The sequence below is a fragment of the Pavona decussata genome, unplaced genomic scaffold (assembly GCF_977016875.1).
Source record: "Pavona decussata unplaced genomic scaffold, jaPavDecu1.1 SCAFFOLD_254, whole genome shotgun sequence".
NCBI classification, from domain to species: Eukaryota; Metazoa; Cnidaria; class Anthozoa; order Scleractinia; family Agariciidae; genus Pavona; species Pavona decussata.
Window position 1 is genome coordinate 3,248,083 of NW_028145657.1, and position 27,195 is coordinate 3,275,277.

Below are 27,195 nucleotides of genomic sequence, written 5' to 3' on the forward strand. Positions count from 1 at the left end.
TCAAACTTTGTTGCTATCACTGAACTAAAAATATACTTTGAGACATCAGATCCAATATTGAAATATAAAGCTAAATTAATAATAAATGGAAAGCTCTGTGAAAAACCTTTCGTTTTCCGTCCAATTAAATCACTGACGAACGAAAACCGACAGTAACGCAAACTAAGAGAGAAATTTATAAAATTAAAACAACGAAAGAAAATTGTTCATCCCCTACTCAACGTATAAGATGAAAGAGCATCCAATGTTGTTGTTGTTGTTTTTGTTTTCTTAGCAATTGAAGCATGAAACAGTTTATATACAAGATTTCTTTTCCAAAGTAACACTATAAAATTTGGAGCCAATTGCAAGCTCTGATGTATTTCACCACCCACCCCCATTTGTGTCTCCATTCCTTTTGTTCCTCTTGCCTATAACACAGTGGATGCTTCGTAACTAAATAAATAAGCAAGGACCTCCACAGACAAGGCAAATTGCTATCGACAACTATTAATGTTCGGAAATGCGTTTCCACACACGAAAAGTTGAGTTGTCGATAACCTGTATGTTTTGAGGAAGCCTGGAAACTTGCCGGTAATGCGCATGTGAACATCGTGCAGAAAATGGTTAAATAGACTTTAGTAATCGATGACTTACTTATAGACGCGAGAAAGTAAGTTGTCGATAACAAAACTCTCGCATTTTCAAAAGGAAGACTTTTTTTTTGTCGACTACTTTATTTTTCACTATTTACAGTCGATAACTTGATTTACACACGAGATGTTCTGTCATCGATAACTTTTTGTTATCGACAAGAAAAAAATTTATCGACAACAGTTTTGCCTGGTCTGTGGAAGCCCTAACTAAATAAATTAGATAAATTAGTATGGTGATACATCATGTTATAAATAAAGTGCATGCCACTGTTCAACTGTCTTCATTGGTGACATAATCATTCGGCCCCAGTGGTTTCTCTCACTATCAGATTCATAGATACTAGGTCCCAGGATAGCGCGACCAACTGCTTTGTTGCTTCTTATTTTGCCGCGACCAATGAGAGTTAGTACCAGGCTCGTGTGACTGAGCTGTTGGAGAGAGACTTGAAACGAGAGTACGCTGTTGAAAACTGGGTGTCTGTCTCCATCTATAGCAGGAGTGCGTTTTGACTTCTCTTTGTGTCCTGAGCAGATTTCGGTAACTTTGACAAAGTATTCTAGGACAAAATATTTTTCAAGTTAGATTATGGTACTTTCAGACAAGCTTTTGACGGCGTCATAGCGTGGGACACTCATTATGGTAAGGGTTAGGCCAACCCTAACCCTACCACAACGCACTGGGTAAACGTTGTTGCTGAAAGACCATTTTTGTGAATTTTTTTTCAGATAAACCTGTTTGGCTTTCTTTTTTTTAAATTATTGATAGTTCACACTTTTGAAATGCGAGCGTGCCAGCACAAAAGGTATTTGGGTGGCGAAGCAAGCGTTGGCGACATTAGAACTGTTATTGTGTGCCGTCACGCGCGCCAGCCTTTTTTCCATGCAATACGAGTGTGAAAACTTAAATATGGCCTGTGAAAGTGCCTGCAAGTCATACCTCAAGCGTTTTCTTATTAATAAAATACCCTCGATGATTCAGTACAAACGACAAAATGCAATTATCAGTTTCAGTTAGCAGTAAGTAGGTATAACAAAGGTTACTCACCTCTAATTGAATGGACATCAAAATGCAGAAGGCCTTTAGCTTTAGCGATTCCCACAGTGATCGTATTGAATCCTGGGTTGTAGTTTAATGACACAAGAATCTCTCCGCGTGTGTGACCATAAGGCTGAGGAAGAGTGAAAAGTAAACAAAAATTTGATTTACTAATGAATACTATGATGATGCTCAAGAAAAAGGCACAGGGACAAAAAAATACATGAAAGGTTAGTCCATTGAGGAGTGACCCCGCCCCCACCTTCTCCAACATGGTTATTTTGTCGGGAACTCGCAACGGTGTCCCAAGACAATTGATAAAAAAAAAAATGAAAAATGAGCAGATTTTCTTGGCTAAGAAACTGAAACCTTATAACAAGTTGCCCAGTTCTTGGAGTTCTCCGAATTTAGGATGTATCTTAAGATTGTGTGCAACAGTAAAAAGCCTTGGATTTATTTCAATCAAGAAGAGATAACTAGTCACGTGACATTTCCACCAGTCGCACAGTATGCTTATAACATGAGCGCAAACCGTTGCTAATTGTTGAATTACCTGTGAATTAAGTTTCAAGTTTCTTTCAATGATCTTTCTTTCTATCATGGCCCCAGCTTGTTCCTGTCCTTTGAGTGAATACAGCACGTGACCTATCGGCGTGAGCTTATGTCTCCTTTTATGGTCATATACAGTAAATCTCAGGCTTTTGTTACTCATCTCAGAAGAGGAGAGTTTGAACGAAAAATGTTCGTTGAACTCCGGGTCCTGAATGCCAAAGTGAGTGTAGCTTTCCACTATTGGTTTTTCCTCAGGTAACAAACACACTTCTACCATTGGATCGCATTTTATGATTCCACCGTGTGATGCCACTCCTGGCTCGGTTACCAAGTGCCTGACCGGGAGCCTTCGCGCGCCAATCAAATGGACATTCAACTGTTCTTCATATTTTTCGTAGTGAACCTCAAACAACAGTGTACCCAGTGGCGGAGGCTCGGGAGCTGGGACAGCCAGGTCATCATTGAGGTCGGGGTGGGAATATATAGCGGCGTCTATTTCATCAATTGTAATTTTGTTGGTGGAATGATTGGAGTCGCGTCGTTGATCAGGGTCGTAACGTTTGGGAATTTCAAATTCGCACGGACCTAGGACAAGAAAAGGAAACTTAAGGATGTTTATTGACATGAAGCACTATTAAAATAATTAAAATTTATTTATTTATTTATTTATTTATTTATACAGGAGCATCTGATTAAGCTAATAAGAAGCTAGTTTAAACGAGTCCTGATTAAATAATAGACTCTAAATAGATCATGCAATAGGTCAAAGAAATTTAGTTTATTGGCGCTTGAAAAATTGCTTTACAAGTGACTTTAACTTGTTAAAGAGAACTCTTTCACTCATTAAGCACGTAGACTAGCAGACCAAGACTTTGCAAGGGTTATATTAGTCGTTTCCAATACTCCTGACTAAATCGTACGAAGAGGACTAGGGTCGAGATTCTTGTTTTAGGACTACGCCAAATACTTTTACCACACAGTCTGACATTTTGAAAAGGAAGCTGTTTTGAGCCTGCGCAATGCCCTGTAATCAATCATTACTTAACATCCTCTTACTCAGTCAGGTTGAGATTGCTATCAAATGATATCATAATAGATACCATTTATTTAAATTGTTATAAATATAGTAAATCATATCGGTAAACTGATGTAAAGCACGTTAAAACGTGTCCGATAAACAAACAAACGACGATCACGCAGGAGTTAGAACACTAATTTAAGATCAAAACGACCATCGAGAGTCCATTAAAAGAGGTATTACCCGGCTGACATCATCTCGTGCGGGGGCTATTCTGTATAGTATAATGGACGCGGGTGACACTGATCGTGCGTGATAAACTCTTTGATATGTAAAGTATTGGAAAGCTGATCGTTAACATTAGGCTAGAGAATTACGAGGTAACTGTTAAAAATAGAGCTTAGATTTTTATCAACTGACTATACTAAAAGAAATTTCTTAAAGCTGTGTGTAACATGAAACTGAAACGTTATATAAGATAAAAACTGCATTAGATAGAGAATGCGCGTTTTCAAGAAAAACTTCGACGTCGGTGAAATATAAAATATTGATCTATTTTGTAATTGAATAAAACCTTTTATGTTCTTCTCCGTGTTGTGCGATATAACAACTTTATTCTGGCTATCTAAATCCTCGCAAAATAAAAAAAGAGAGAGAGAGATAACAAAACAAAAAAGAAATTATTGTCTTTCCAAACTCAAGTGTAAGACCAGGTTTTCCACAGACTTTTAAAAAACATTCACATTTGAAAATCACATCACGTATTCATCGGAAGAAAATTTTCATTTGTAAATTTGAATTAGTGTTGGGCTGTTTGATATGACCCTGAAATGGAATAACCGGTAATTTGGCTTATATTTAAGATAGCGATAAAAAGAGGACAAACCGCTAAAAACCCGTTAAACGTTTCCTGTTTTGTATTAATTTGAGGGAAATGATAACATTCATATGCATTGAAATTCAGTATGCTTCTTATTTTAGTTCTACTTATATGATTCATTTTGTTTTTATTGCGAATTGGTCGAAGTTTGAAAAACCGCTCTCTTTATGAAAACTTGTTCCTTATAAGGAGGAGAAAAAGCAATACAAGAAATTAAAATAAAAGGAAAATAGATTTACCTTTAGCTGGAATCTGCGTTGGTTTCTTGTTTTTATTGATGACTTTGGGAACGTGTAAATGTGATCGGGAGACGTCGCTCCCCATAATCTCCAATAAGGCAACCACTTTGAACAAATTTGAGTCTCTTCGCTGTTCTTTTGCTGTTTGAAACTTTAAATTATTTTAAGGAGCATGGAAGATGCCGTTCACCTTTAAACCTGTCGAGAAATCAATACGTGAGACTGGAACACCTTGCATTCGTGATCCTAAAGTGCGTATGACATTTCTCACATAAATTTGCTGTATCACAGCAACCTTAAATTTAAATTAAAATTGGTTTGCAGGATACGTGCCGAATTTGATCTTATAGATTTTAGCAAAAGAGAACAAAATATTTTAATGGAATACTTGCTGATACTTTTGCATAAATCTCCTGTTTGGCAATATGTTTGCATTTTGAGAACGATCTTAATGTTGTAAGTTAATCCAAGAACATGTAAACTTGCGGAGAAAGTAAATAATATTACTGACATGTTTAAACAAAGATATTTTGCGCAATATTAATTAGTTCAGTTTTGCAAAGTGAACAAATTTCGAAATTTTGCAGTCTTCGGGTGTCTCTTAACGGTAGAAATGTTAAAACTATGAATGTGGCGACTTTAAACAAAGTCTGGAAAAAATAAAATTTATTTCTTTCGCAATAAAATCCAACTATCATATTGAGCATTGTGGTAACCACCAGATCGAAAATGTATGTTTGACTCAAACCCTTGCGTCCATGATCTCGCTAAAATAATATTTGTTTTTTTTAATCCGCGCTCTCGAAAAAGTATATAAAACCAAATTGCTTGATGTATTCTTTATTAAACGGAATTCCCATTCATCGTTTCCCTTCAGTTTGCAGTAAAAGTCTCAGTGTGTTTTGAAATATTAACGAACCGTGTTCTGCGCGCATTGCAAGTGACTTTATTGGCTGATTAAGGACATATTTCATGATATAACTTTTCGATAATGACACAAAAAAGGAGCGTTGCTCAATTATTAAACGACAAAAAAAAAAACCTCAAGAACTGTTGTGAAAATTTTCGAAAATGTCTCCCCTTCAATTTGTAGCGAAATTTCGTCTCAAAGGGATTTCAGTTCATGTCCACCGTTTAGCAAAATTCAATCGGTCCGAGCGTAATTCGACCACGTACAACGCGCGCGAACATAAAGGACTGATTCAAGCCCTTGCTAGCACACCCACATCCGTTTGGAGAAGAAATCACTTTTTTTAAGCTACCGATAAAAAGGTAGTGAGTAGCCCCTTAACGATATCATGGGGAAAATTTTAGATGATATGCAGCAAGAACTGGGTGAAGATTTGTTTTAAGTTATTCCGATTTGTTGTTTACTCGTATCATTTAAATTATAAACGAATAAAAAGCCCTGAGGTAATATTTTTCCTTTCCAAGATAAAAGATATACCAAATATCTTAGATTTTCATGTGGATTTTATTTTCGCTGCTTTCGTGGACTGACACGGAAATGTTAAGGTGTTTTTGACTTGCTTACGATAACGTAATGTTAGTTGTCTTCACGCAATGAAATTCCCCTTGACACAACCAACGTTGTTGGCAGTTAAATGAAACCAGAAAGACATATGTGTTTTTTTAAATGAGGAATTATTCTTGCCAAATTTACGTTTAACCTTCTACGACTTTCTCGCTGTTTACTGATTAGAAAAGAATTGCTTGCTGAAATCACCGGCAAACATAAAACAGTTAAGAACATGCTATTGCACTGAAATCATGAAACAAGGATCATGGCTGATAGCAGATACAAACCACAGTCGAAGAAAGAAATCTGGAGAAATAAACTGTCATACCTTCGCACAGCAGATATTTGAACCTCGAAGTAGCATTTTGAAAGAGGCGTATAAAATTTAATAACAACATACAACAATGAGGGGTTAAAACGTGATTGGCATTAAATATACCTCGGCCGCCTTTAATTCAATGACGTTTTCATGACACTAAAGGCGCCGAAGATCCATGACGTCATGGCCTTGTTTACTGGTAGTTCAAACTCCTTCGCCTTTCAGCAAGGAATATAGAAACTTCAGCCGATAACGAAGCAAAAAAGCAATATAGTACAACAGTTGAAGGCTCTTCTAAGTTCTCGAAATTTTGTTTTCAATCATAGTATAAATTAAAGGGCACGCGCGCACCGCATACATGAGGATATACGGTAGAAGGTCATAAAATTCCATCGGCTGTACTTTGAAGGTTGTTTGTTATTCTTCAAGATTTCATGACATCATAGTGGGCCCCTCGAAGGAAGAAGAGAGGACACTGGTAACGAGGCTTAGGAGGATCCGAACCGGTTTGAACCGGTCACCTTGCTACTACACTTAAATCCGAAGTAGGTCCATGGTGTTTGTATAACTGGCTCATTTAAAAGACAGGTGAGGGGATCAGGTTAGTGGCCCAGACCTTCTTTTGGTTCAAAGGGACCCTTCCTTTGAGGCAATTCTACGTTATGTAGATGAACAACTAGCAAGGAGTATCTGGACTTTGCATTTTGAATTACTGTTTTATGTACTATTTCATAGTTAAGATTTTCATTGTTCTTTGTTTTGTTTTGTCTTTTGGATGCGAAGAAATAAAAAATAAAACAAAAGAAAACAAAATTACGCTAAATGGCATATAGTACCTCAATGATGCTAAAACTGCCGAAGGCTGATCGGTTGATTTTCTTACGCTAACAGGGACAACCAGAAAGAGTTGGCTGTTGTGCCAAACCAAGCCAGATTGGAGGACTTGATCTCTGCCATCAATGACACCAGTAAACTAAGTTATAAAACCTCGTGAGTCGTGAATGCCAACATAAATTTTGATGGCTTGCTGCAACAGAATTCCCGTTTTATTTGTCATTATTTTTCGTCAGTTATTATAGATGAAACGTAATATTTAATGCTTGAAGAAGCTTGCGCAACCACACGACAATTTATTTCTCTCGGATCGCTGTCTTTGTTAGCAATAGCCAATATAGGTTGGCAGTAACAAAAACAATAATGTGGTTCGTTAGATTTTTTTCCCCTTTTATTTGTCTTTATAGAGCAAATAAATGTTTTAATAAAAAACGTCGTTACCAAGCAGCGTAAGACAACGCCGTTCATTTCCTTGTAGACAACCCTTGATTTCTTCATCGTCCGTGTTTCAGTAATATTGGGAAATAATACTGGACCAGTCCATGGTTTGAGAAATTGGGCATGAGAAATTCAAACTGAAATGGAGTTTTGCTGCTGCAATAATGAATGATAAACCGATTCATTGGAATAAATGGCATCATCTCATATAATTTCAAATAGCTTACTTCTGTTCTTGTTTTGTCGATTCATTTCAATCAATAACCCATGCACACAAAAAAACCGAAAGACCCTGCAAATGGCATAATGCATCTGTACCCTCCGGCCTTTAAAAAGATTAGTTTAATCGAAAGCGATTTGGAATTTGACTTGTCAGACATCAACAGATCGAACATCACACGTGTTTGACTGAGCAGAATTGGGTAGCACAAAACATACACTCTAAAAATGAATTTGCTTTATTTAGTTTTCGCCAACGTTTGTGCTTAGCAATTTTGCTTTCCAAACTAACGTGTAAAAACCGAATATATTCCTCTCAACCTCTGACAAAACTATTTTAAAGATCGTTGGATTAGTTTTAAGTCCTTCAGCAGAAAATGAAGAATAAATACTTTAAAACCATTGCTCTCGCATCTCCATTTTAATTATATTTTACTGATCATGCAAGACATTTCGCCGTATCTTTGTTAACATTTTTATCTCAAGGAGCTGAACAGCCTAAAAAATTTCAAATTTTTGTAACATTTGTTCTTAATCGACTGACTCTACCTTTGAAAATTAAGATATAATTTAGACTAATTATGCTTGGAGACTTGAGATAGCTGTGTTCTACTTCCGCTGTGTGTTTTACTTTAGTTTGACATCGACGCTGGGTTAAAATACGTAACATTATTACACTCTCTTGTTAGTATGCCAAAAAATTACAAAGCATAATAAAGTCTAGTGAAATGTTATCCTTACCTCAAACGTAATCTAAGGGACAGTGTTGTAATTTAACCTCTTTTCTTCCTTTGAGATTTTCAAATTCAGCAAAATAATTGTATTGACTTTATCCATCGTAAAATAAATCAAATATTCTCCTGGTGCAGTTTACACAGGCTTTCATTGAATGTGAGATGAGGATGAAAAGAATCCTTCTGATTGGCTGTCGCCAAGGCAACAAAGAGGGTAATTACGTTCGACTTGTCAGTCGTTGTATGCAAATTTTTGTCAAAGACAACGGCACACGGGGAAGATCGCTGCACTTTTTCCGGTCGATTAAGTTTTAAATTTGGGACCTTGTTCTTTTCTCGTCATTAGCTCTGATCAAAATTAGGTGTTGGTTCTTTAGAATTCTTCAGTGGTCAATTTTCACAAAGTAGCTAAGGTTATAAAGAAATACGATTTATCTTTAAAACGCTATCAGTAATAGAAAGTTAATGGATATCCAGTTGTTAATAAACTATTATATTTCAGGTGTTTGACAATACAAAAGAGTGTTTCGTAGGTGACGTCCATTGCTCCTTATCTCTGTCATAATTCTTACCTTTTAGGAAGTTATTCATAAGCTGAGCACAGCTCTGTACAGGTATAGAACCACGGTCCACTTTTGTTATACAACTGGTGGTCTTGAGGGTCATTTTTATAGAAAATTTTGTTCAATTGTTTAGTTTTATTTTACAAAATGGACGTCACCGCCCACTCCGGCGATTAGCCAACAAAGTGTAGGTGTTTACCAGCCAGGAATTTACTTCCCTTGCGAGAGCACAAGCGGCTGATCACATGACGTTAACAACAAATGATTATAAATTACTGTTGCATATCAAACAGATGGTGAATTGCATTTAAAACTGAAATGAAAAGAATCTTTCTGATTGGCTGTCGCCAAGGCACCAAAGAGGGTAATTACGTTCGACTTGTTAGTCGTTGTATGCAATTTTTTGTCAAAGACAACGGCACACGGGGAAGATCGCTGAACTTTTTCCGGTTGAATTAAATTTTAAATTCGGGACCTTGTTTTTTGATCACTGAAGAATTCTGAGCACAACTCTGTACAGGAATAGAATCACGGTCCACTTCTGTTCGTGCAACTTATTGTCTTTTCGGTCATTTTTATAGTAACTTTTGTTTAATGTTTAGTTTTATTTTACAAAATGTACATCACCGCCCACTCGATTAGCCAACAATGTGTAGGTGTTTACCAGCCAGCTTTCCCTTGCGAGGGCACAAGCGCTGAACATATGAAGTTAACTACAAATGATTATAAATAACTGTTACATATCAAACAGACGGTGAATAGGCCATTTCCGAGTTGCTGTGAACATCACTATGAGAGCGAGGTTAAGTGCAAAACTTTTCATATGAAAATTAGTTTTGTTTGCATATGAATGAAAACTAATTTTCATAACAAAAACTTTGCACTTAGCCTCGCTTTCATAATGAGGCTCAAAGCAACTTGGAAATGGTCTATTGCATTTAAAACTTCCTCGATTAATTTGTTAATTCCGTTGAATTCAACCCAGCATTGCTTTTCCATAGGATAAGTTCACTCACAGCGTTTGTTTGATCATTTGACTATCGTCAGTGCCTTCCCATTTTTTCGTTCGTCCTTTCATCCACCTGTTCGTCCACTTGTTAGTTCCCTTCCTCCCTCAATTCTTGTTTATCTCAATGTCATTTTTTTCGTCCGCTCGTTTCGAGGTCGTTAGTTCCTTTCTTCTCTTAATTCTTGTTTAGACCCTCTTTTTTTAATTCTCTCTTCCTTCCGCTCAAATATCCCACTTTCTTGAGGGTCAGTTTTATAGAAACTTTTGTTTAATTGTATAGTTTTATTTTACATAATGGACATCACCGCCTACTCGATTAGGCAACAATGTGTAGGTGTTTACCATCCAGGAATTTACTTCCCCTTGCGAGGGCACAAGCGACTGATCACATGAACTTAACTACAAATGATTATAAATAACTGTTTCTTATCAAACAGAGGTGAATTGCATTTAAAACTTCCTTCCTCGATTAATTTGTTAATTCCGTTGAATTCAACCCAGCGTTGCTTTTCCATAGGAAAAATTCATGCATAGTTTTCGGTTGATCATTTGATCTATCTTCAATGCCTTGCCATTTTTTCGTTCGTCCTTTCATCCACCTGTTCGTCCACTCGTTAGTTCCCTTCCTCCCTCAATTCTTGTTTATCTCATTGTCAGTTTCAGTTCGTCCGCTCGTTTCGAGCTCGTTAGTTCCTTTCCTCCCTTAATTATTGTTTAGATTCCTCTTTTTTAAATTCTCTCTTCCTTCCACTACCTTTTTTTTTTTTGTTTGTTTATTACGTGCCAAGTTTACAGCCATATTTTTTCATTTTCTATTTTTTTTTCTTTTTCTTTCGCTGCTTTTCTCAACTTTTCTGTAGCGCAGAGGAGCGAGTAGCCCGACAAAGAGTCGAGATTTTATCTTTAAGCTGTCCACCGACTTGTGTTTGTCCTCAATAAATCCTCTGCTTTCACTCGCTCGCGCGCTGGATGGACAAACCCGAAAGAGTAAATATTAAGTTTCTGACCGCCAACCTCGTTCCCAGGGTCTCTCATGGGGCGGGAAGATGAGAGACCCTGGAATGAGGTTGTCCGCCTGACCGCAGGGTATTCATTCCTTCGTGTTGCTGAGAAATTTTAAGAAAAAACAAAGAAAAAAATAGATGACTTTGTTTGTGTCGAAGTATTTAGCGCTATAGCGCTAACTGGGAACGTTATAAATCAGTGAATTATACAAACTGAACATAACATTTGTTCACCCAACTGGCGGGAGGAGAACCGTTGGCTATTTACAAACAGTGGCCTTGGATTTGAAAACGGGGCAACCCTGAAACAAATCCAAGTGGTCAGAGCGGGACTAACTAGGCCACACCGCCTCCTGAAGAAAACCAAAATTGAAGAAAACGGACAAGAAATGAACTGTTTTCGGTAAACTCAGAAGTCTATCAATAGTATATTCACCAGTGCTGTTTGGTAGATCATTAGTCCTAGCAAAACAAATATTAATTGTATATTCTACCTAAACGAGCAAAGACTTGAAAAACATTTCCCTTAATGACAATTTTTCGACTAGCCTGGCTGTCGCTGTGAGATAGTCTGAAATGTCAGCCGTCTCCTCCCCCTAACACATTTCAGACTAGCTGTGAGATTTTCTAGAGGATCAGCAGGTCAGTTTCCAACATACAGGTGTTACTGAATTAATCCCTGATGAGATTCTGTCATTTACAATCATTTGGCAAGCTAAGTTTGATTGTTCAACTGAAGCTGAAAGGACGCAATTGAACAGGACGGACTAATTATTAAGTAACTTGTTACAAGAATTTGTTACAACGGGTAACGAGGTGCCGTGCATATTTGAGAGAAAACGAGATTTGCGTTAACACCAAATGTTGACTGAATAAATTTAATTGTTTGTCTGGGCAAACCTAACAAACCAATATAGCGACGCATTGGCGTTCACCGAAAGCATTTATGTGCAATCTAAGATATAACAAAGTTTTTTGAAACTTCAAGGTATATCTTTAATTGCGTGTAATTAAAACAATAACCTTTCCAAATGAAAGTACAGTTCTGAAGTCATATATCAGAAACAACTCAGTCTAGCTTCCGAGTGACAAAGTCGACTGAGTTCAATTCTGTTTAATTTTGGAACGTGTATTGCTTGCACGTATTTTTGCAAATGATATTGCAATGAAATATCAGTCATCTGCTTCAAAACATGAGGATAAACCTGCACGTTAAAATGAGCTATATCGTAAACACGATTGTGAGCCAAATATTCTTGATGATCTGCTTCCTGTATTCCCAGTTCTCGACAACATCCATTTCTTGAAGAAGTCCGAGGTTTTCAGCATTACAAAGAGAATATCTCCCTCGCGCTAATAGTCGCCAATCGATATGTGGTCGTTTTTGCGTTGTTACCAATTCCACCGGTTGGTTCTAAGGACGATCATATCAGCTCTGCGTTAGTCTTACGACGATCGAATCAGCAAATCTGAGCTTAGGCTCCCCGGAGCAATGGTGCGGAGCACTACTGGAGTAATTGGATAATTATTCCAGCGTTTGTATTGATACAAATATGTTTGTGGCATTCAAAGTGATACTAAATATAGGAGACATTGCCGCTTTAAGAAAACCAGTACCAACTGATATGAATGGATTCTAAAAAAAGAGCGTATAATTAAACAGAAAAGATGCATGTAGAAAATAACAGCAACGCAAAAATAAGGAAATCGATTACATGTAAATAGAAAAAAGAATTCAATAAACTATCACAGTTTAATACTTTGCCTCTAGGCATGTCTATGCTCTCCTTCGGCCTACAGAACTAATGATTATTTTCACTCTTTTACTTTCCTTTCCTCCCCTCCCCTTAACTTCTGTGTAACTTCGGTTACACAGTCTAGCTACAATGTTTCAATTGGAATGGCAACTGAGTTGGCGACGGAAATAAAACAATCATACGTTTGGGGACTGAGACAGAGCGCCGGGGGGTGGGGGGGGGGGGGCAAGGAAGGGGGGGGGGGAAGGCAGAGGGATGAGAGTGGAATCTCGAATGTATACTGCCCAAGCAGGTTCTATTGTTATTGACTCAAGCAGTATTTGTCAAACCAGAAATAAGAAAATTGAAGAGCAGTTCGTGTGGCACTCTGCTATAAACTCAGAGGATGACTCAGAGAGTCATTTGGCAAACTGTCCATTTTTTAGCGATGCCCGCATCTGTGCTCTTGTGTCTGTTTAGGAGACCCTTCTCTTCTAAACCGAGCAAGCACGAATTATATGCGAAAAAAAAATGCGAGCGACTATCGTACAAAACACTATCAACGACGTGACCTTGTTTCTTTTAATGATACCTTATTTATATGAGACAGTTGGTAAAAGGATTTACATGTAAAATATAACCAATGGGGGAAAAACACTGTTCATGCAATTAACGACCTCACGGCCAGTTTTCTTCGCTGTAATAACCGTACACATGAGATAAATCACAGACTAAAGGTTGAAAAAAACGAGGGAAAAAACTTAATTATTGCTATTCATAAGCTAGGTCGACGGTCTTTGCTTTGGTGTAAGTAGAGTTCACAGACATCTTTGAGTTTCAAGTGCCAGATATGATACTTTTGTCAAGTTCGGTTTCGTGAGAGCTTCTTTGCTTTACGCAATTACTAGTTTTAGGGGCAGCTACAAACAGTTGCAGAGGGGTAGGACACATTCAAAAATTAACATTTTTCCTATAAGAAAATAATAATTTGGTTGACCTCTCTACTTTTTGCTGCCACACCGTGCCGAGGAGAGCCAACCAGCTCGAAACAGCTGTCCACAGTTGCATTTTGATTCTCAGTTTGGTCTCTATCATGTCGCTGTCGTGTTAAGTTTTCTACGCAGTCAGATAAGCCCTGCAGTTATTTCAGTTACTTATGTTTATTTTTGGCTGATTAGATCTTTTACAGATCCTGCGTATACTTGCAGCATTTTCGTTACTTCCCTATGTCAGACGCGATCTTTTTAAAAAAAATTACTTCTTTTATGCCCCGCACCCACCCCCTCAATATTTGTTAATTATTCATGGTAGGTTGGGCAAGAGTGTTTAAACTCTTTTTGCAAATAATTGTATATTTTGTTTTCCTTTCCAACGCCAGATAGTAAATTTGGATTGGATTGAACCGGTAGTAACGTATCCCTCTCTTTTTTAAAATAACAGGCTACTTTGTTACTAATGATCAATTAGGAACACATCGATGAATGAGTATTGAAATGCGTCTCCATATATAGTCTTAGTTGAAAAGAAGAAACCGCTAAGGGAAAAAATATAGGATACTTGTATGATGATACTCAACTGTTGAAGAAATCTCACTCTTTAAATGTTTTCAGAAGAAACTAGACGGTGTGAATATTTAGTATTAGTGCTGCATATTTTCTCGCACTGAACATTGTCATTAGGCGGAAAAGTTATGAAAGCCAACATTTATAATTCGTAAAAAAAAATGGTGAAATATTTCAGTCACAGGTTACATTCATAACCAAATCTAATTTGGCTAATTTGTATTCACTAACGGTAATGATTTCTACGAAACACAAAAGGAGGTAGCGAGGAAACAAAGAATATTTTACTGAGTGTTTGAGAACTCGGTGAGAGGACGATCTTCAACAACTGAACAATATCTTACAGAAATACCTCGAATTAATTATAGTAATTCAGCCGAGAACCAGTTTAAACCCCTTGCTTTGTATCAAACGCTATTGTTCTCTATGCGAAAATCGCCAAGGAATTTTTTTAACGACTCAGTGTAAACTCTTAAAGTTACTGACAAGTCATTTGCAATCAGCAAGGAAGTCTTGAAGGTGCCAAAACAGATTTCAGGGCTACTGTTATTGAGAAATGTTAAGAATTATTTTTCACAGTGAGGCAGCTTTCAGGGTGACCACAATTAGAAAGGCCGCAATTAGGATTTTTAATGATATTAATATGTTACTGACCACGATTACGTAAACTCTACGCAATGTTTTGATTATCTGCATGCACCACAAAGAATCGTGCAATTAACAAAAGTGACTTTAACTGATTTCATCATCACACAAGCCCATTACGTTTCTCATGCAAAGCGAGCAGTTTACACTAACAAGTCTTTTTACCCTTTTTTGGTAAATTCCTTTTCAGACTCTCTTGCTACCTTTTTAGGTAACTGAAAAACTTGTTAAATATTTTTGTTACTTTAAGTTACTTCCATTGTTTTCTCTGATAAAGGTTTTCATGATCAGACTAAACTGATTAAATTAGTCTTCTTGATTGGAAAAAGTAGATAGTTTTCGCTTATTTTTTATGCTTTACCTCTTATTTAACTCGTTAGTTATAACCAGTCAAATACAATATCTTTTCGCTTGACCGAGCTGAGTTGCGCCACAACTTCCTGCATCCGAAACGAGTAGGCTTCAAGGAAGATACCACCCCATTCCCGTATGCTTTCGAAACCGCGCCACATAATGCCTGAGAGCCTTCTATTGCTTAATATTCTCTCCCCAAAATAAGTGGTTCCTTTACGTCTGCTGATTGAAAAATATTCGACCCCAAAACCTATATTAGTCATGCGCTTTAACCTCTGACGCTCCAAATTTGCATCCGAAATAATTCTCGGCTCATTTCAAGTGGTGACACGCTTGGCAAAACTAGCGAGAAATGAGGTGAACCATTTCCGAGCCTCGCTGTTTGGGAACATTTTTCGGCGGGAAAAAACTCTTATGTTCATTTACCATGTATCGCGCGACTTCTGCAAGGTGTCAACGTAAAGGATGACCAGATTTGTCAGATTTAAGGACGATTTTTTGGCCGACGACGCGAGAATGAAGAACTTCCCCGGTAAGTCAGAAACAAATATCATGAAGAAATCCTCGGTCTATCTTATCGCTTCATATCGCAACTTTTGTGTATTTGTGGCGAGTTAAGGGATTTCTCAATGTGAACTAGTTGCCTTTTTGTCGCTAAGTTGTTGTCAAAGCGGTTGAGTTGTCAAAGTGTAATTTATCTTTGACCACAAACCTTTTGCTCTATGCGTACAGTTCTCAACTAAGCCATAAATTATCGCATGAAAAATAAAGAACACCCAAAAACTGAATCGTTTTAAACTTCAAACAGGTTATAAATATTAATTTGTGTCGTGATAAATTTCTTTATTCTTCCTTTAGATGCCAGGAATGAAAGTCTTGCCAATGTTTCATCGATTGCGGGTGAAATCGCAAAGAGTCCGACAGGACCTCCGCAATGGGGTAAGGCCAAATATCAACATTTTAGTAGATACGTCAGCAAAGCTATTTTACTCTCACTGAAACTGCACTGAAAGTTTATATATCCTTTCAAAAGCGGAATGATTCTTAAAGTGTCGTGACAACATTTCTGAAAAATAGAATAACACTTTCATCTATTTTTAGCACCAAATGTAGGATTTCGAAGAACTGAACTCGCAAAAAACAAAGGCTACTGCGGATGCGGACAAAATTAGTTTTCTCTTCTTTTTTTTCCCGCCATTTAGTTCGCAGAGACGTTTCTGAAAGCGATAGTAAAAGGCCGAAAAAAGAGATAGTAACGACCTGTTGCATGATCGTGAACAAGTTTGTTTTGCCAGAAATTAACGCGGAAATTGACGTTCAGTATTATTAATTGAAATTTTGAGTAAATACCCCGTAGTTATTTTGTTTTTTCGCGCTGCGCGCCTATATGTTTAATTGATCTACTACTGAAGTTTTGACTTGTTTCCCAGGCTTCGAATGAAAAGATAAAATAAATCAAATTGATACTGATTACTAAAGAATAATTGATTTCCTTTCTTTTATTCTCGTTTCATTTAATTTGAGATTAAAAACATCGAAATGGCCTAATTAACCACGATAATTAGATGCTGGTAACAACTGACGGATATCATTTTAGATAGATTCATCTCAGATTTTTAATATCGTGTTTTCACTTCGCGGAGACAAACAGGCCACAAGATGAAATACAGTAGCATTTGAAGTTTGACTGAAATGAGCTTGGATTTGATCAGAAGTAAATGCCGAGTGCTACGTTAATTCCATGAGACATGTATTTTATATTGAGGTTTAAGCATTTCCTTTGTCTTGCGTCATGCCTTGTTGGAGACTAGAAAGCAGGGATATTTTTAGTCTTGGATCAGTGAAGCCTTTAGTGTAAACAACAACCACATTTCGTTACATGAGTAATTTTGTGCTCGCTTCAGTGAAGTGAAAACTGAGAATTGGGTTCCAGTCGAAATATGTCAGAATACCTCGATAAACAAACTTCGACCATTCCTTGTTTTCCACCCCATGAATTGTAGAGCCTTAAAATTAATATTTTCGACATTCTTCAATCAATATCAGGCCACTCTGCTTAGTTATGGATGGCACTACTCTTTCAGCACTGAAGGACATCAAAACTAGTTTCGTTTCAGCTAGAAGGGAATGTCTGTAGCGCTGAAGCCTTAAAATAGTGTTTTCACTGTAAAATCTCATTGGGCATCAGTAGCTGCTTGTGACCTCTTCACAGCAATAATGAATTTATCCCAAGGCATTGAACTAGCAGATCAAAACTTTACGTGACTTAATTTTACGATGCGATTTTGCATATAAGTGAAGCTTTTCACTTCACTTCCTTATTGAAGGAAATTTTGGCGTCATGCATCAGTTCAGTACACCAGTTTTTTTTTTTTTTTTTTTTCAGTTTTTCAGTTACGACTAGAACAAACACATGACAGTTGAAATCGCCGCTCATGATTAAGTGTAACGAAACGCTAGCCTTAAAAATTTGCAAACATAAAGCTAAAAGCTTTCCACAAGAACGTTTCAGAATTATATTATATTTTAGTTTCTTTCAGGCCGAGGAATTCGGTTCCTGAAAACGTCGAACTGATCTGCATATTGCGTGTTCGTCTTCGACCGGAAAATTTAAAATTGGTGCAGATCCAAAATTAGGGACTGTATCAACCTTTTCATTATCAGTTTAAAATCTAAAATACATATCGAGGTGAAGGAAAATCAAAACATAATAATTCTGTTTTGTTTAAAATCACTGCCAATTTTCTGAAGCTGTATTATAAAATAAATGGCATTGGAAACTGACGGCTAAGGATAGAAATGGATTACAATTGGAAAAAATTAAGCCGATTTTCTTTTACAGTTATCGCCTTGTGTCTTGTAAACCTCGCTAAAACTGACAATTATAAGGAATAATTAATTTTTCCTTTCAAGAAAATCATTTGATTTCTTCCTGTTGGCGTTTTACAACCATTGCCGGCACGAGAAAAGATTCTCGTTTTAAAGTTTTGACCCAAAAATACAAAAATCCCCATGATATTAGCTTCTATATTTTATAGAAAGTGATCAGCTGCATGGAGTGGAAGGTGATATTGTTGACTTGGGCCTGTTCCAAACATCCTGCTACTGCCGTGCGAACTAAATCAATTTGTCCCGGCAGTAGCACGGCAATGGTTTCAAACGTCGAATTTAATTCAGTCGCGCCAAATTCTAAAATATATAAAATGTAGAAAAGGACAAAATTAACCCAAAATGCATTAAAATAATTTATGAATTTAGTTCGGCACGCCGTTTAAACCAAGTCGCGCTACTGCCGTGCTAAATAGTCGCGCCGAACTTAATTCAGCCTGCCGAACTAAATGGTTTCAAACGTCGCCACTGCCGTGTTTTAAGTCGAATTAAACTCTTGAATTTAGTTCGGCATGGCAGTAGTGCGACGTTTGGACCAACCTAAATTTGCAAAATTTCACAAACCTATTAAAGGGGAAGTATCACGAAAATTTGCTGTCATTTCAAAACCTGAAAATGTTTGTCTGTCAGCAGAAACAAAGAAATAATTGTCAAGTTTGTTATAAATTATCACGCCAGTGCAACAAAACTGTCAATTAGTGCCTCTGGCCAGAGACAGAGTAGGTCGATATGGACTGAAACTTGAAAAATGTTAGGCTAATGTTTTTCAAGTTCTCGTATTTTTGGTTCCAAAACACGCTAGAACAGATCACGAGTTGTTCCTTTCAAGAATTGAGTTGATTTCTTTCCTCTCGTCATTCTAGAATTATTTGGCAGGTGATTGAAGGTCTTATTTCATCATTTTTCAACAAAAGATATCAAAAAACCCATGATACTTCCCCTTTAAGTGTGGGAGGTGGAAGTAATTTTTTTTACATACCTGCAGCATGAAAGATTTGATTCAAGCTCAGCTTTAACTTACCTCTTCGTAAGATATAGTCCTCATTATTGAAATTTTATATTAAATTATGAGTGATTTCTGAGCCGTGGAAATTGCTTATTTTCCCTGAGGCGAACTGATCAAGAAGCATATTAGAGCAGCCGGTCTATTAATAGGGACTCTGAACTCCTTGTTGCGAGACACAAAAATCACTTAGAAATCGAGACTTTGTGACAATGAAGTCCTAGTCTGTAAAAGAAATTGTTTTATACCGTATCCAGTCGGACAGCTTGACTTGTCTTGCTCGCGTTTTTCTACTCTTGGTACAGATGTTTCCAGATGTGCTGCTTGGCATTATTTGCATATTTTCCCGCGCTTGGCAATGATGGACATGTCTTTTTTTCCTTCACTTAATAGCACCAGCTAAACGTTTTCCCGCGTTTGTCATTGATTGCATGTACGTTTTCCCACTCCTGACCCCTGTTACATGTATTCCCGCGCTTCCGGCAATGATCACATGTCTCCCTACTCTTAGTAGACTGTGCTTTTTCCACCGCTTGGCACCAGCTAAATGCTTTCCCGCGCTTTGTCTGCGAAAGCAGACCCTTTTTTAAAAGTCTGTTCTGATGGATTATTTCGCGCCTGGCAAAGTAATCAAAAATCCCCGATTTTAGCGCGCTCGGCAGTCAGAGTTGTACGCATTTTTCTTCGAGTTCTGATTGGTTTCATGCCATAACTTTGCTTGTCGTTTTGGGGGGGATTTCCATCACCATCTCTAACGGCATTGTACTTTATTTTTTCAGCGTTCATTCTTACAGCTGTAGGCGGAGGGCTTCTTCTTGGAGTCATTACCCTTCTGCTGATTTTGCGCATGCGTTCTCGGTACAAGTATGAGAAAGAGAAAGAAAATAGAGTTGGCCGCGTGTCATTCAAAATACCGCCGGCCAGACTAGAGGATTGCACAATCACAACACAAACCAGATTCCCACAACAGGAACAAGAAGAGCTGGAATATAGTTATCTGGATCCGGAAATTTACAGGTGATCATACGACTTCACTTCACACTGGTCAGCGGCAAGGTCGGAGCCTTCCGTTATCAGGGTTAAAGAAAAGTCAGGGGCCCGTTTCTCGACAGTCCCGGTAACTTGCCGAGCTCGATAAGTGTCTTTGGTGATAAATGTTTCTAAGTCAATTTTTGTTAGCTTTGAATACTAAATTTTAAAACCTTAAAATTCTGTGAAACGTTGGCCAAGTACCATATGCATGTCTGTAATCACTGTGTAATCGGCGAAAAAACATTTAAGAATATACTTATCGGGCCCGGTAAGTTACCGGGACTTTCGAGAAACGGGCCCCAGGGCTCTAGAGCTCCATAGCTTAACTCAGTCCAGGGATCCATTTAGCCATGAACGGTATTTTTATCCGGGCTTCAAGTAAAGAAAAACTTCCTGCTCCGAGTTCCATAGCAGAAATGTTGGGGTTTCCCTAGCTCCCTGTTTGGGACCTTGAGTCATTTGGCTGACCGGTAGCAACTAAGCTCCAAGGAACGGGTTATTCCGGTTGTAAGTGACATAATAAATTTTCGATCCTTGATATCTATTTTCCTGGCATACGTAAAAGAGAAGATTAGACTCGAAAGAATTAATCAAAACAGAAATAATCGAGCATGACTGAATCATAAACGCCCAAGGGCGGAAACAGGAAACTGTGTACGAAACCAAATCCGCAACAGTAAGGGGGTGGGGGACTAAAGAAAATTAATGAACGAAGGAGCAAAGACTTTTTTGAGCTTTGAAATTAGTAACTGGGGCCTTTAGGGGGTTGGAAATATTCAGTTGGATTTTTTTTGTGGTGTAAATATTTTGGCAATGCACTTTTCCAGGATTAAATACAGGGAGAATAGACCACTTCAGCTTAAGTTCTGGGCTGTTGGTTTTTTTGTCCTATTTTATTCTAAGAACCTTTTATGAGTCTAGTTAACAACTTGCATTCATTTTCACCTCCCCGTCGCTAATATACCTTACGTCCTCTCTCCCACCCCAAAGAAAAACCACCATGAATGTAACAAGCAATAAGCAAAACTCTCCGTTTTGCTACTTAATACAATTTACCTTTTGTCCTAACCACTTCCACAAGATCTTCAGTTTTCTTTTTTTCTTACAGAGAGGAAGAAAAAGAGGAAGGGTCGCCATTTATGGGCTCAGCAAAGCTTAGTTTTTCCTTGCGCTACGACAAAAACAATGAAGAACTATTGGTCTGCCTCATACGAGCTACCCGGCTGACACCGATAGGTGAAAATCTCACCGTTACTCCTTACGTCAAGATCTTCCTCTTGCCAGACAGGAAACGCAAAGTTCAGTCCAGAGTTCAACGAAGGACCTCGAATCCCCAGTTCTTTGAAGATTTTGTATTTTTTGTGGCCGCTGAAGATTTACCAAACAGAACACTGGAATTCACGGTTTGCGAATTCGACCGATTTTCGCGCCAACAGGTTATTGGTCACGTGATGTATCCTCTGAAAGATGTGAATGTTTTAGACTTGCCATCAGGAACGGGAGAGATCTGGGTCAACATAAGCAACCAAGATTTCCAGGTTGGTGACTTCATTTAGTAAGAGCTAGAAGAAACAAATGTTTTCAGCAGCACTCCAACCCAGCCCCAATCCCGGAGCTCCGCTCATGCGCAGTTCTGGTCTTGAATTGTAAGACTTTCTACCGGAACGGTTTACTGCCGCTCCGAGCCCAATACGAACAGTTAACAGAATCGGCGCGCCCTATATAGTGTTTTACGGACTTAGTGCTCCAGCATGCTAAAGCTATTACCTACAAGTATCACCGTGGGCTGTCTTGTGTCGTTGCTGTTCTCATGTTATACCGGATCGATTTCTCTGCAGGCAAACTCGATCTGATATAGTGCGAACACAGCCTCAGGCTCTAAGATAGGGCGAACAGTGAAAACGCGAAAATAAAGCGCGTGGGATCTGGGGAGAGGGAAGTCAGCGGCCTGCTTCCCTTGGTCATAGGGGCCACCGGCCTTCTCACCCAGTCAATGTGTTTTATTTTTGCATGCCCTCTCGGTCTGTTTTTCCTCTTTCTTATTTTCTAGGCGCCTTGCCTTGAACAGGCTACATCCTTTTCTATTTCCAAAGGGTTCATTTTCATCGTTAACATTCGATCTATTGACCGAGGGTTTCAATTGAACGTGGTTCAGCCCGTAGCTTGCACTCAACACAGCATATCTGCCATGTCGCCCCGTTTATATATATAATTATCAAGTTGCCTCATTCACCAAATGAGCCAAATTGACGTCACCAGTTAAGAAGTAATTGACCTTGACTTACCATTGAAAATTTGCGTCATAGTATTGGCAAAGTACCTTGTAGCTTATATTGTCAACTACATCTGACAGGTTACTTCGTAGAAAGATCAAAACGTTACAGTGCGACGCGCCTTATCGTGGCCACCCAACAAACTTTTTCTAAAAGTTACGCCAATCAGGATACGCGAATTTGATTAACGGTCACGCCTCCTTGCAAAGTCCAACAGGCAAGTGACGCAATAACGAATTATTGAAAACATGTCGTTTTGTATTTTATGAACAAGGAAGAAGATATCCTGATTGGCTAACTCGCAAAAAAAGTTTTTTGGGTGGGCACGATAAGGTGCCGCACTGTAACAGTACTTTTTATTCGATAAGGTTACTTTATTTCTAGTGGACGTTTCGTTATTTTTGTCCTCACATTAGAATGTAATTTTCATTCAGGAACTTATATTAATAAATAGGTTTTATATTATCCCTGGGTTATTTATAAAAGAAACGAACAATAACTATTCCTGATGACGTACACTATATAAAAAGGTGAACGTGGATGCTGCAACAGACCAACCTTGAACTTCAATTTTGAACATACGACCTCTGTAACTCTTCCCGGTATTTCTTCAGTTTGTGTTTATCTCGTATTTGAGATTTGATTTTAACGCCTTCATTGAAATTTTTCTAAAACGTACACGTTTTGTTTTCATGTAGGAGGGAGTGGATAAGGGAGAATTGCTATTTTCACTTCAGTTTCTTCCTACGTCATGTAGACTGACAGTAGCTGTCCTTAAAGCTAAAGGTTTGAAGTTAAACGGAGACACAGATCTGGGTGAGTAGCTCGCCGATTTGCTGACAAAAGTGCAGTATACGATGCAGCCTTTCCGTGACTTTTGAACAATTAAGTATTGTGGTCCACAAAATTAATGAGTGTACTCATGATATTCCTAACCTTTCAGTTCCTATAAGTTACTTTTTAAACAAACACAAAAGTATAGTTAGTTTAGGAAGAACTGCAAAATTGCATGCCTGAGATCGCCCATTTTACAGTTCTATGCTTTGTATTCTGGTCTTCAGTTTGAGTGTAAGCGAAGCTAGAGTTGACCCTGTTTTAACACAAACCTCAGTGCTTTTCACATGTAAATGAAAACTTTTTGACATAAGAGCAAACATGGTTTACATATGAGGAGCAGTGAGGGGTCAACTTAGCCTCGCTTCCACTCAAAGGCCAGGTTATTAAGCAATTACGAAACTTTTGGATGCAGGGGACCACACGACGCAAAATAAACTAGTTGTACCAGTTTAAATATTGGCCCAAATAAATAAACCCTTTGCCGTAGTGTCAGCCCCGCAATCAGTTTGGTTTAATTACTAAGCAAGCAATTGTAAAGTGTTGTTGCTTTCCTACTCTCTAGTATTTTAATGCAAACGAAAACTTGACAGAAGAGTTACTCCGTGAATGAGAGTGAGAACTCGATTTACAACTGTTCAAACTTTGTATATTTTCAGATCCATATGCCAAAGTGTCCATGATCATGGGTGGAAAGGCCGTTAAAAAGCGAAAAACAGTTACAAAGAAGAGGACCAGCGATCCAGTTTACAATGAAGCATTCGTTTTCACCCTTCCTCCTGACACCCTCGATCGCGTGAGCTTCATGGTATCTGTATACACGGTACCGAGGCTCGGAGGATCAAAGAAGCTGATTGGTCGAGCAGTCGTGGGGCCTTACATGTTTTCAACTGGTCAGGGACTGTCGCACTGGAATGATATGATTAATTCGCCACGTAATCCTGTGGCGCAGTGGCACTCTCTGATATAAGCTGCTTGTATAAGGATTAAATCCATTGAGTAGTATTTTTACGGTTATTTAGGAACCAAAACCGACGGATTTCACCTGGCAATGGTACATCATAACAAATATCACGTGCCCTGCAAATGCAACTAACGTATCCAATAAACCAATCAGATATCGAAGCAAACACACGCAACCAGTGCAAAGCGCGGAGAAATGCAGTTTACTGTAACGCCTTTGAGTTACTCCTGATTGGCTGAAAATCAATGTTTGCTCTGATTGGTTCATAGAGTACTGAATACAGCACCGTATATGGAGTGGATAGCAATGAAAAAACTTCAGTCCCATTTCAAATGACATAAAAAAAGCTTTATAAAGCCCCTTCCGCATGAATTCTTTCATTAAAATAATTAGCTTTTTCTTGTTACAGTTTGAAAAAAGAACATTAGAAACCAGGAACTTTTGATAGCGAATCTACAGGGACAGCAGGAAAACTCTAACTTTTGAAAACGGTCAAATCTTAGTGGAAACAAAACCTTCAGGAAAAACAGCAACTTGTAAAAACGCAAAGCCAAAGTGTTGGGCTTCATAACATGTTCCAGGTAAAGTCGTGTAGGTAAATGAAGATGGAGGATGATAAAATTAAGTAATGTTTAAAAAACGAGCACTGCCGATAAAACACTGCTGCTCGTTTTTTGAACGGCTTCACAAACATTCCTGGAAAGGCGTGTATCAATAGGGTTCGTAACAATTATGCTTTTGTGAACGTTGGAAATTAGCATACGAAAAAAACACCGCATACTAATGAGGAGTGTTTTATCAGCTGATAAAACACCACATACTTGTAAGGAGGAGGTTTATCGATATAAAGTCACTGCACGTGATGTATTAGCGACCATTTGATAGGTCAATGGGTTATGAATTATAATGAATTTTTGAAGTAAGGCCAACGCCCGAGTATGTATTACAGAGACGAACCAAAGTATTGTAACCGTACAGTAAGTTACATTTTTAAAAGTATAGATTCGAATTTTACATATGAAATAGTATTCAAAAGGCACTTGTTCTAACCTTTATAAGAAGTATGTACGGACTATTTCAAAACGCTTTGTCCAAGAGCCTGGATTATCTCTTGCCTTTTCGGAGTCTAGTGAGAAACGACCCCTTTGAAACTGAATGCTATGTTCAGTTTGCGTCACCCTTTAAAAGGGGTTGACATACTCCTTGACTGCTCACAGCGTCTTGCCTTGAAAAATGGCACTCCACTTACCTGGAGTGCACGTGCATTAGTAAGTTTTATCAAACGTTAGTGACTTTCTCAGGCTAGGCAACGGTACGATCTTGATACGTTTCAAGTTATGAATTTGGACAAACTAAAAGTTCTACATGTTTCGTCAACACGATGTATAAATGCCGACCGTGAACATGTCATACAGAGTGAAGAAATGCGTTTGACGTTTGGTTCCCCCTAATTACCGTCTCCATCCAGTCGCCGTCCACACAAGACCACAACCTTAATTTTCTATTGTTAACGAATATACAATAAATGAATCAAAAGCCAAAACTTGAAGTCAACGTAAACCTTGGAATGGCACGCAAGAATCCATATCAAAAGTGGGTCTTTTTCAAAGAATCTCATAAGTTTTAAAAAATGGAGGTCTTTTTCACTTTGTCACTTGCCATGGTTCTCTGTTTTCAAAGACGTTTAAAAATCTCCGTTGCGAATGAAAATTTTAACTATAAAACTATAGAATAGGGGCCACCGTGCGCATCAGAGAAACTGAAAAAAAATTTGTAAGTACTAAATTAACTTGTAGTCAGGTTCTTTCATTCTGTCTATCTTATCTGTTGCATCGGTCAAAACTGACATTGGATTGCTTAACAATGTAAAAGTTCTGTAACTTACTGCAACACTGTAAATGTATTTAAACAAAGTTTTTGAATATTATCTAATTTCTTCTCACTGATAATTTTCATTATTCAAGGCAGGTTTCTTATAATACACCGAATGGGAAATAGATTAATAGGAGTATTATAGAAAATAGTATGATGAAAGGGAAATAAAAGATTTATTTAAAATACAAAATGCAAACTGTCTGTGTTGTGGTCTGATTGCAGTAATTAGGGCTAAGTGTCAGTGGGAAATTCATTAGTACTTTAAGATACAATGCAGAGTTAATTCTCCAATCCTACACTTCATTTTGGTCTAACTTCTAGGAAGCCCATTTTATAGTTGTATGCTTAGTGACCTGACCTTTGCGTGAAAGAGAGGCTGGACTGCTTTTCATATGAAAATCAAGTTGTTAACACACTAAATAATAATATTTGTATTTAAATATGAAAAGCAGTGAGGTATGTATCACAACAGAAGGCCCTGTTCACAGTAGGTATTTGGACACTGCAAAGGGTGTTGTTCAGACTCCTTGGCGCCCAAGGAGAAATTGTGTTCTTGTTCATCCTCATCCTTTTAGTGCCCACCATTTTGTTTACTGTAGCACAGGGAGGCATGAGGGAAAAGCATAGGAACTGACAAAATCCTGTTCAGACCAGTGCCTGTGCCCAGGAACAGTGCCTGAGTACTACCCTTGGAGGTAGTTCCCCTGCCCAGATTTTTCTCGGGCAGCAACAAAAACTTATGTTCAGACTTGTACCTGTGTCCAAGAACCAGGCACAGGGACCTAGTGTGAACAGGGCCAAGGTCAACTTCAGCCTTGTTTCCACCTTAAGGCCCAGTCACTAATATAAGCACACACTGAAAACTGGGCTATTGTTTAAGAAAGAGGTGCAAGATTTTTTTTAAAATAGTTCAATCATAGAGCATGATGTAATGTTTAAAACACAAGCAGCAGTGTTTTAGCGGGATTTAAAACTACGACGCACAGCCGAGTGGTTTTAGACCCGATAAAACATGTGCTGCGAGTTTTT

General features: G+C 38.1%; 3 protein-coding genes across 6 annotated transcripts in view; 1 reads left to right on the plus strand and 2 right to left on the minus strand.

Annotated features, from left to right (window-relative positions):
• Positions 1 to 391: 391 nt before the first annotated feature.
• On the minus strand, positions 392 to 19,737 carry LOC146456619 (synaptotagmin-15-like). Of its 4 annotated transcripts, none has more exons than XM_085093092.1 (5): positions 19,207 to 19,737; positions 4,361 to 4,558; positions 2,225 to 2,808; positions 1,681 to 1,804; positions 392 to 1,192 (listed from the first exon to the last, which is right to left on the minus strand). In XM_085093092.1, exons 2-5 carry the CDS (start codon positions 4,443 to 4,445, stop codon positions 882 to 884), a joined length of 1,104 nt encoding a protein of 367 aa, XP_084949218.1. In that variant the 5' UTR covers positions 4,446 to 4,558; positions 19,207 to 19,737; the 3' UTR covers positions 392 to 881. The 4 variants fall into 4 exon arrangements, with proteins under 4 accessions (XP_084949218.1, XP_084949215.1, XP_084949219.1 ...); XM_085093089.1 differs by lacking the exon at positions 19,207 to 19,737 and adding an exon at positions 8,431 to 8,552; XM_085093093.1 differs by lacking the exon at positions 19,207 to 19,737 and adding an exon at positions 6,319 to 6,340.
• Positions 3,015 to 27,195, minus strand: part of LOC146456620 (ethanolamine-phosphate phospho-lyase-like) — a 126,937-nt gene continuing 102,756 nt past the window's right edge. Inside the window, exon 12 of the mRNA XM_085093081.1 lies at positions 3,015 to 3,034. Coding sequence (XP_084949207.1) covers positions 3,025 to 3,034 — 10 coding nt within the window. The 3' untranslated portion in view covers positions 3,015 to 3,024. The remainder of the gene's footprint in view (positions 3,035 to 27,195) is intronic.
• LOC146456621 (synaptotagmin-6-like) lies at positions 15,525 to 24,700 on the plus strand. Its single transcript, XM_085093085.1, has 6 exons — positions 15,525 to 15,828; positions 16,155 to 16,235; positions 19,968 to 20,205; positions 21,329 to 21,758; positions 23,192 to 23,309; positions 23,987 to 24,700. Exons 1-6 carry the CDS (start codon positions 15,762 to 15,764, stop codon positions 24,295 to 24,297), a joined length of 1,245 nt encoding a protein of 414 aa, XP_084949211.1. The 5' UTR covers positions 15,525 to 15,761; the 3' UTR covers positions 24,298 to 24,700.

What these genes read in the sequence shown, in the direction of transcription:
- LOC146456619 (XM_085093092.1), bottom strand. Translation starts at nt 4,445, where the DNA reads ATGGGGAGCGACGTCTCCCGATCACATTTACACGTTCCCAAAGTCATC. An exon ending in AACGCAGATTCCAGCTAAAG is followed by an intron (nt 2,809 to 4,360) that starts GTAAATCTATTT and finishes TTCTTGTCCTAG; the next exon opens with GTCCGTGCGAATTTGAAATT. An exon ending in ACTTGAAACTTAATTCACAG is followed by an intron (nt 1,805 to 2,224) that starts GTAATTCAACAA and finishes ACTCTTCCTCAG; the next exon opens with CCTTATGGTCACACACGCGG.
- LOC146456621 (XM_085093085.1), top strand. Translation starts at nt 15,762, where the DNA reads ATGACCAGATTTGTCAGATTTAAGGACGATTTTTTGGCCGACGACGCG. An exon ending in GAGAATGAAGAACTTCCCCG is followed by an intron (nt 15,829 to 16,154) that starts GTAAGTCAGAAA and finishes TTCTTCCTTTAG; the next exon opens with ATGCCAGGAATGAAAGTCTT. An exon ending in TAAGCAACCAAGATTTCCAG is followed by an intron (nt 21,759 to 23,191) that starts GTTGGTGACTTC and finishes GTTTTCATGTAG; the next exon opens with GAGGGAGTGGATAAGGGAGA.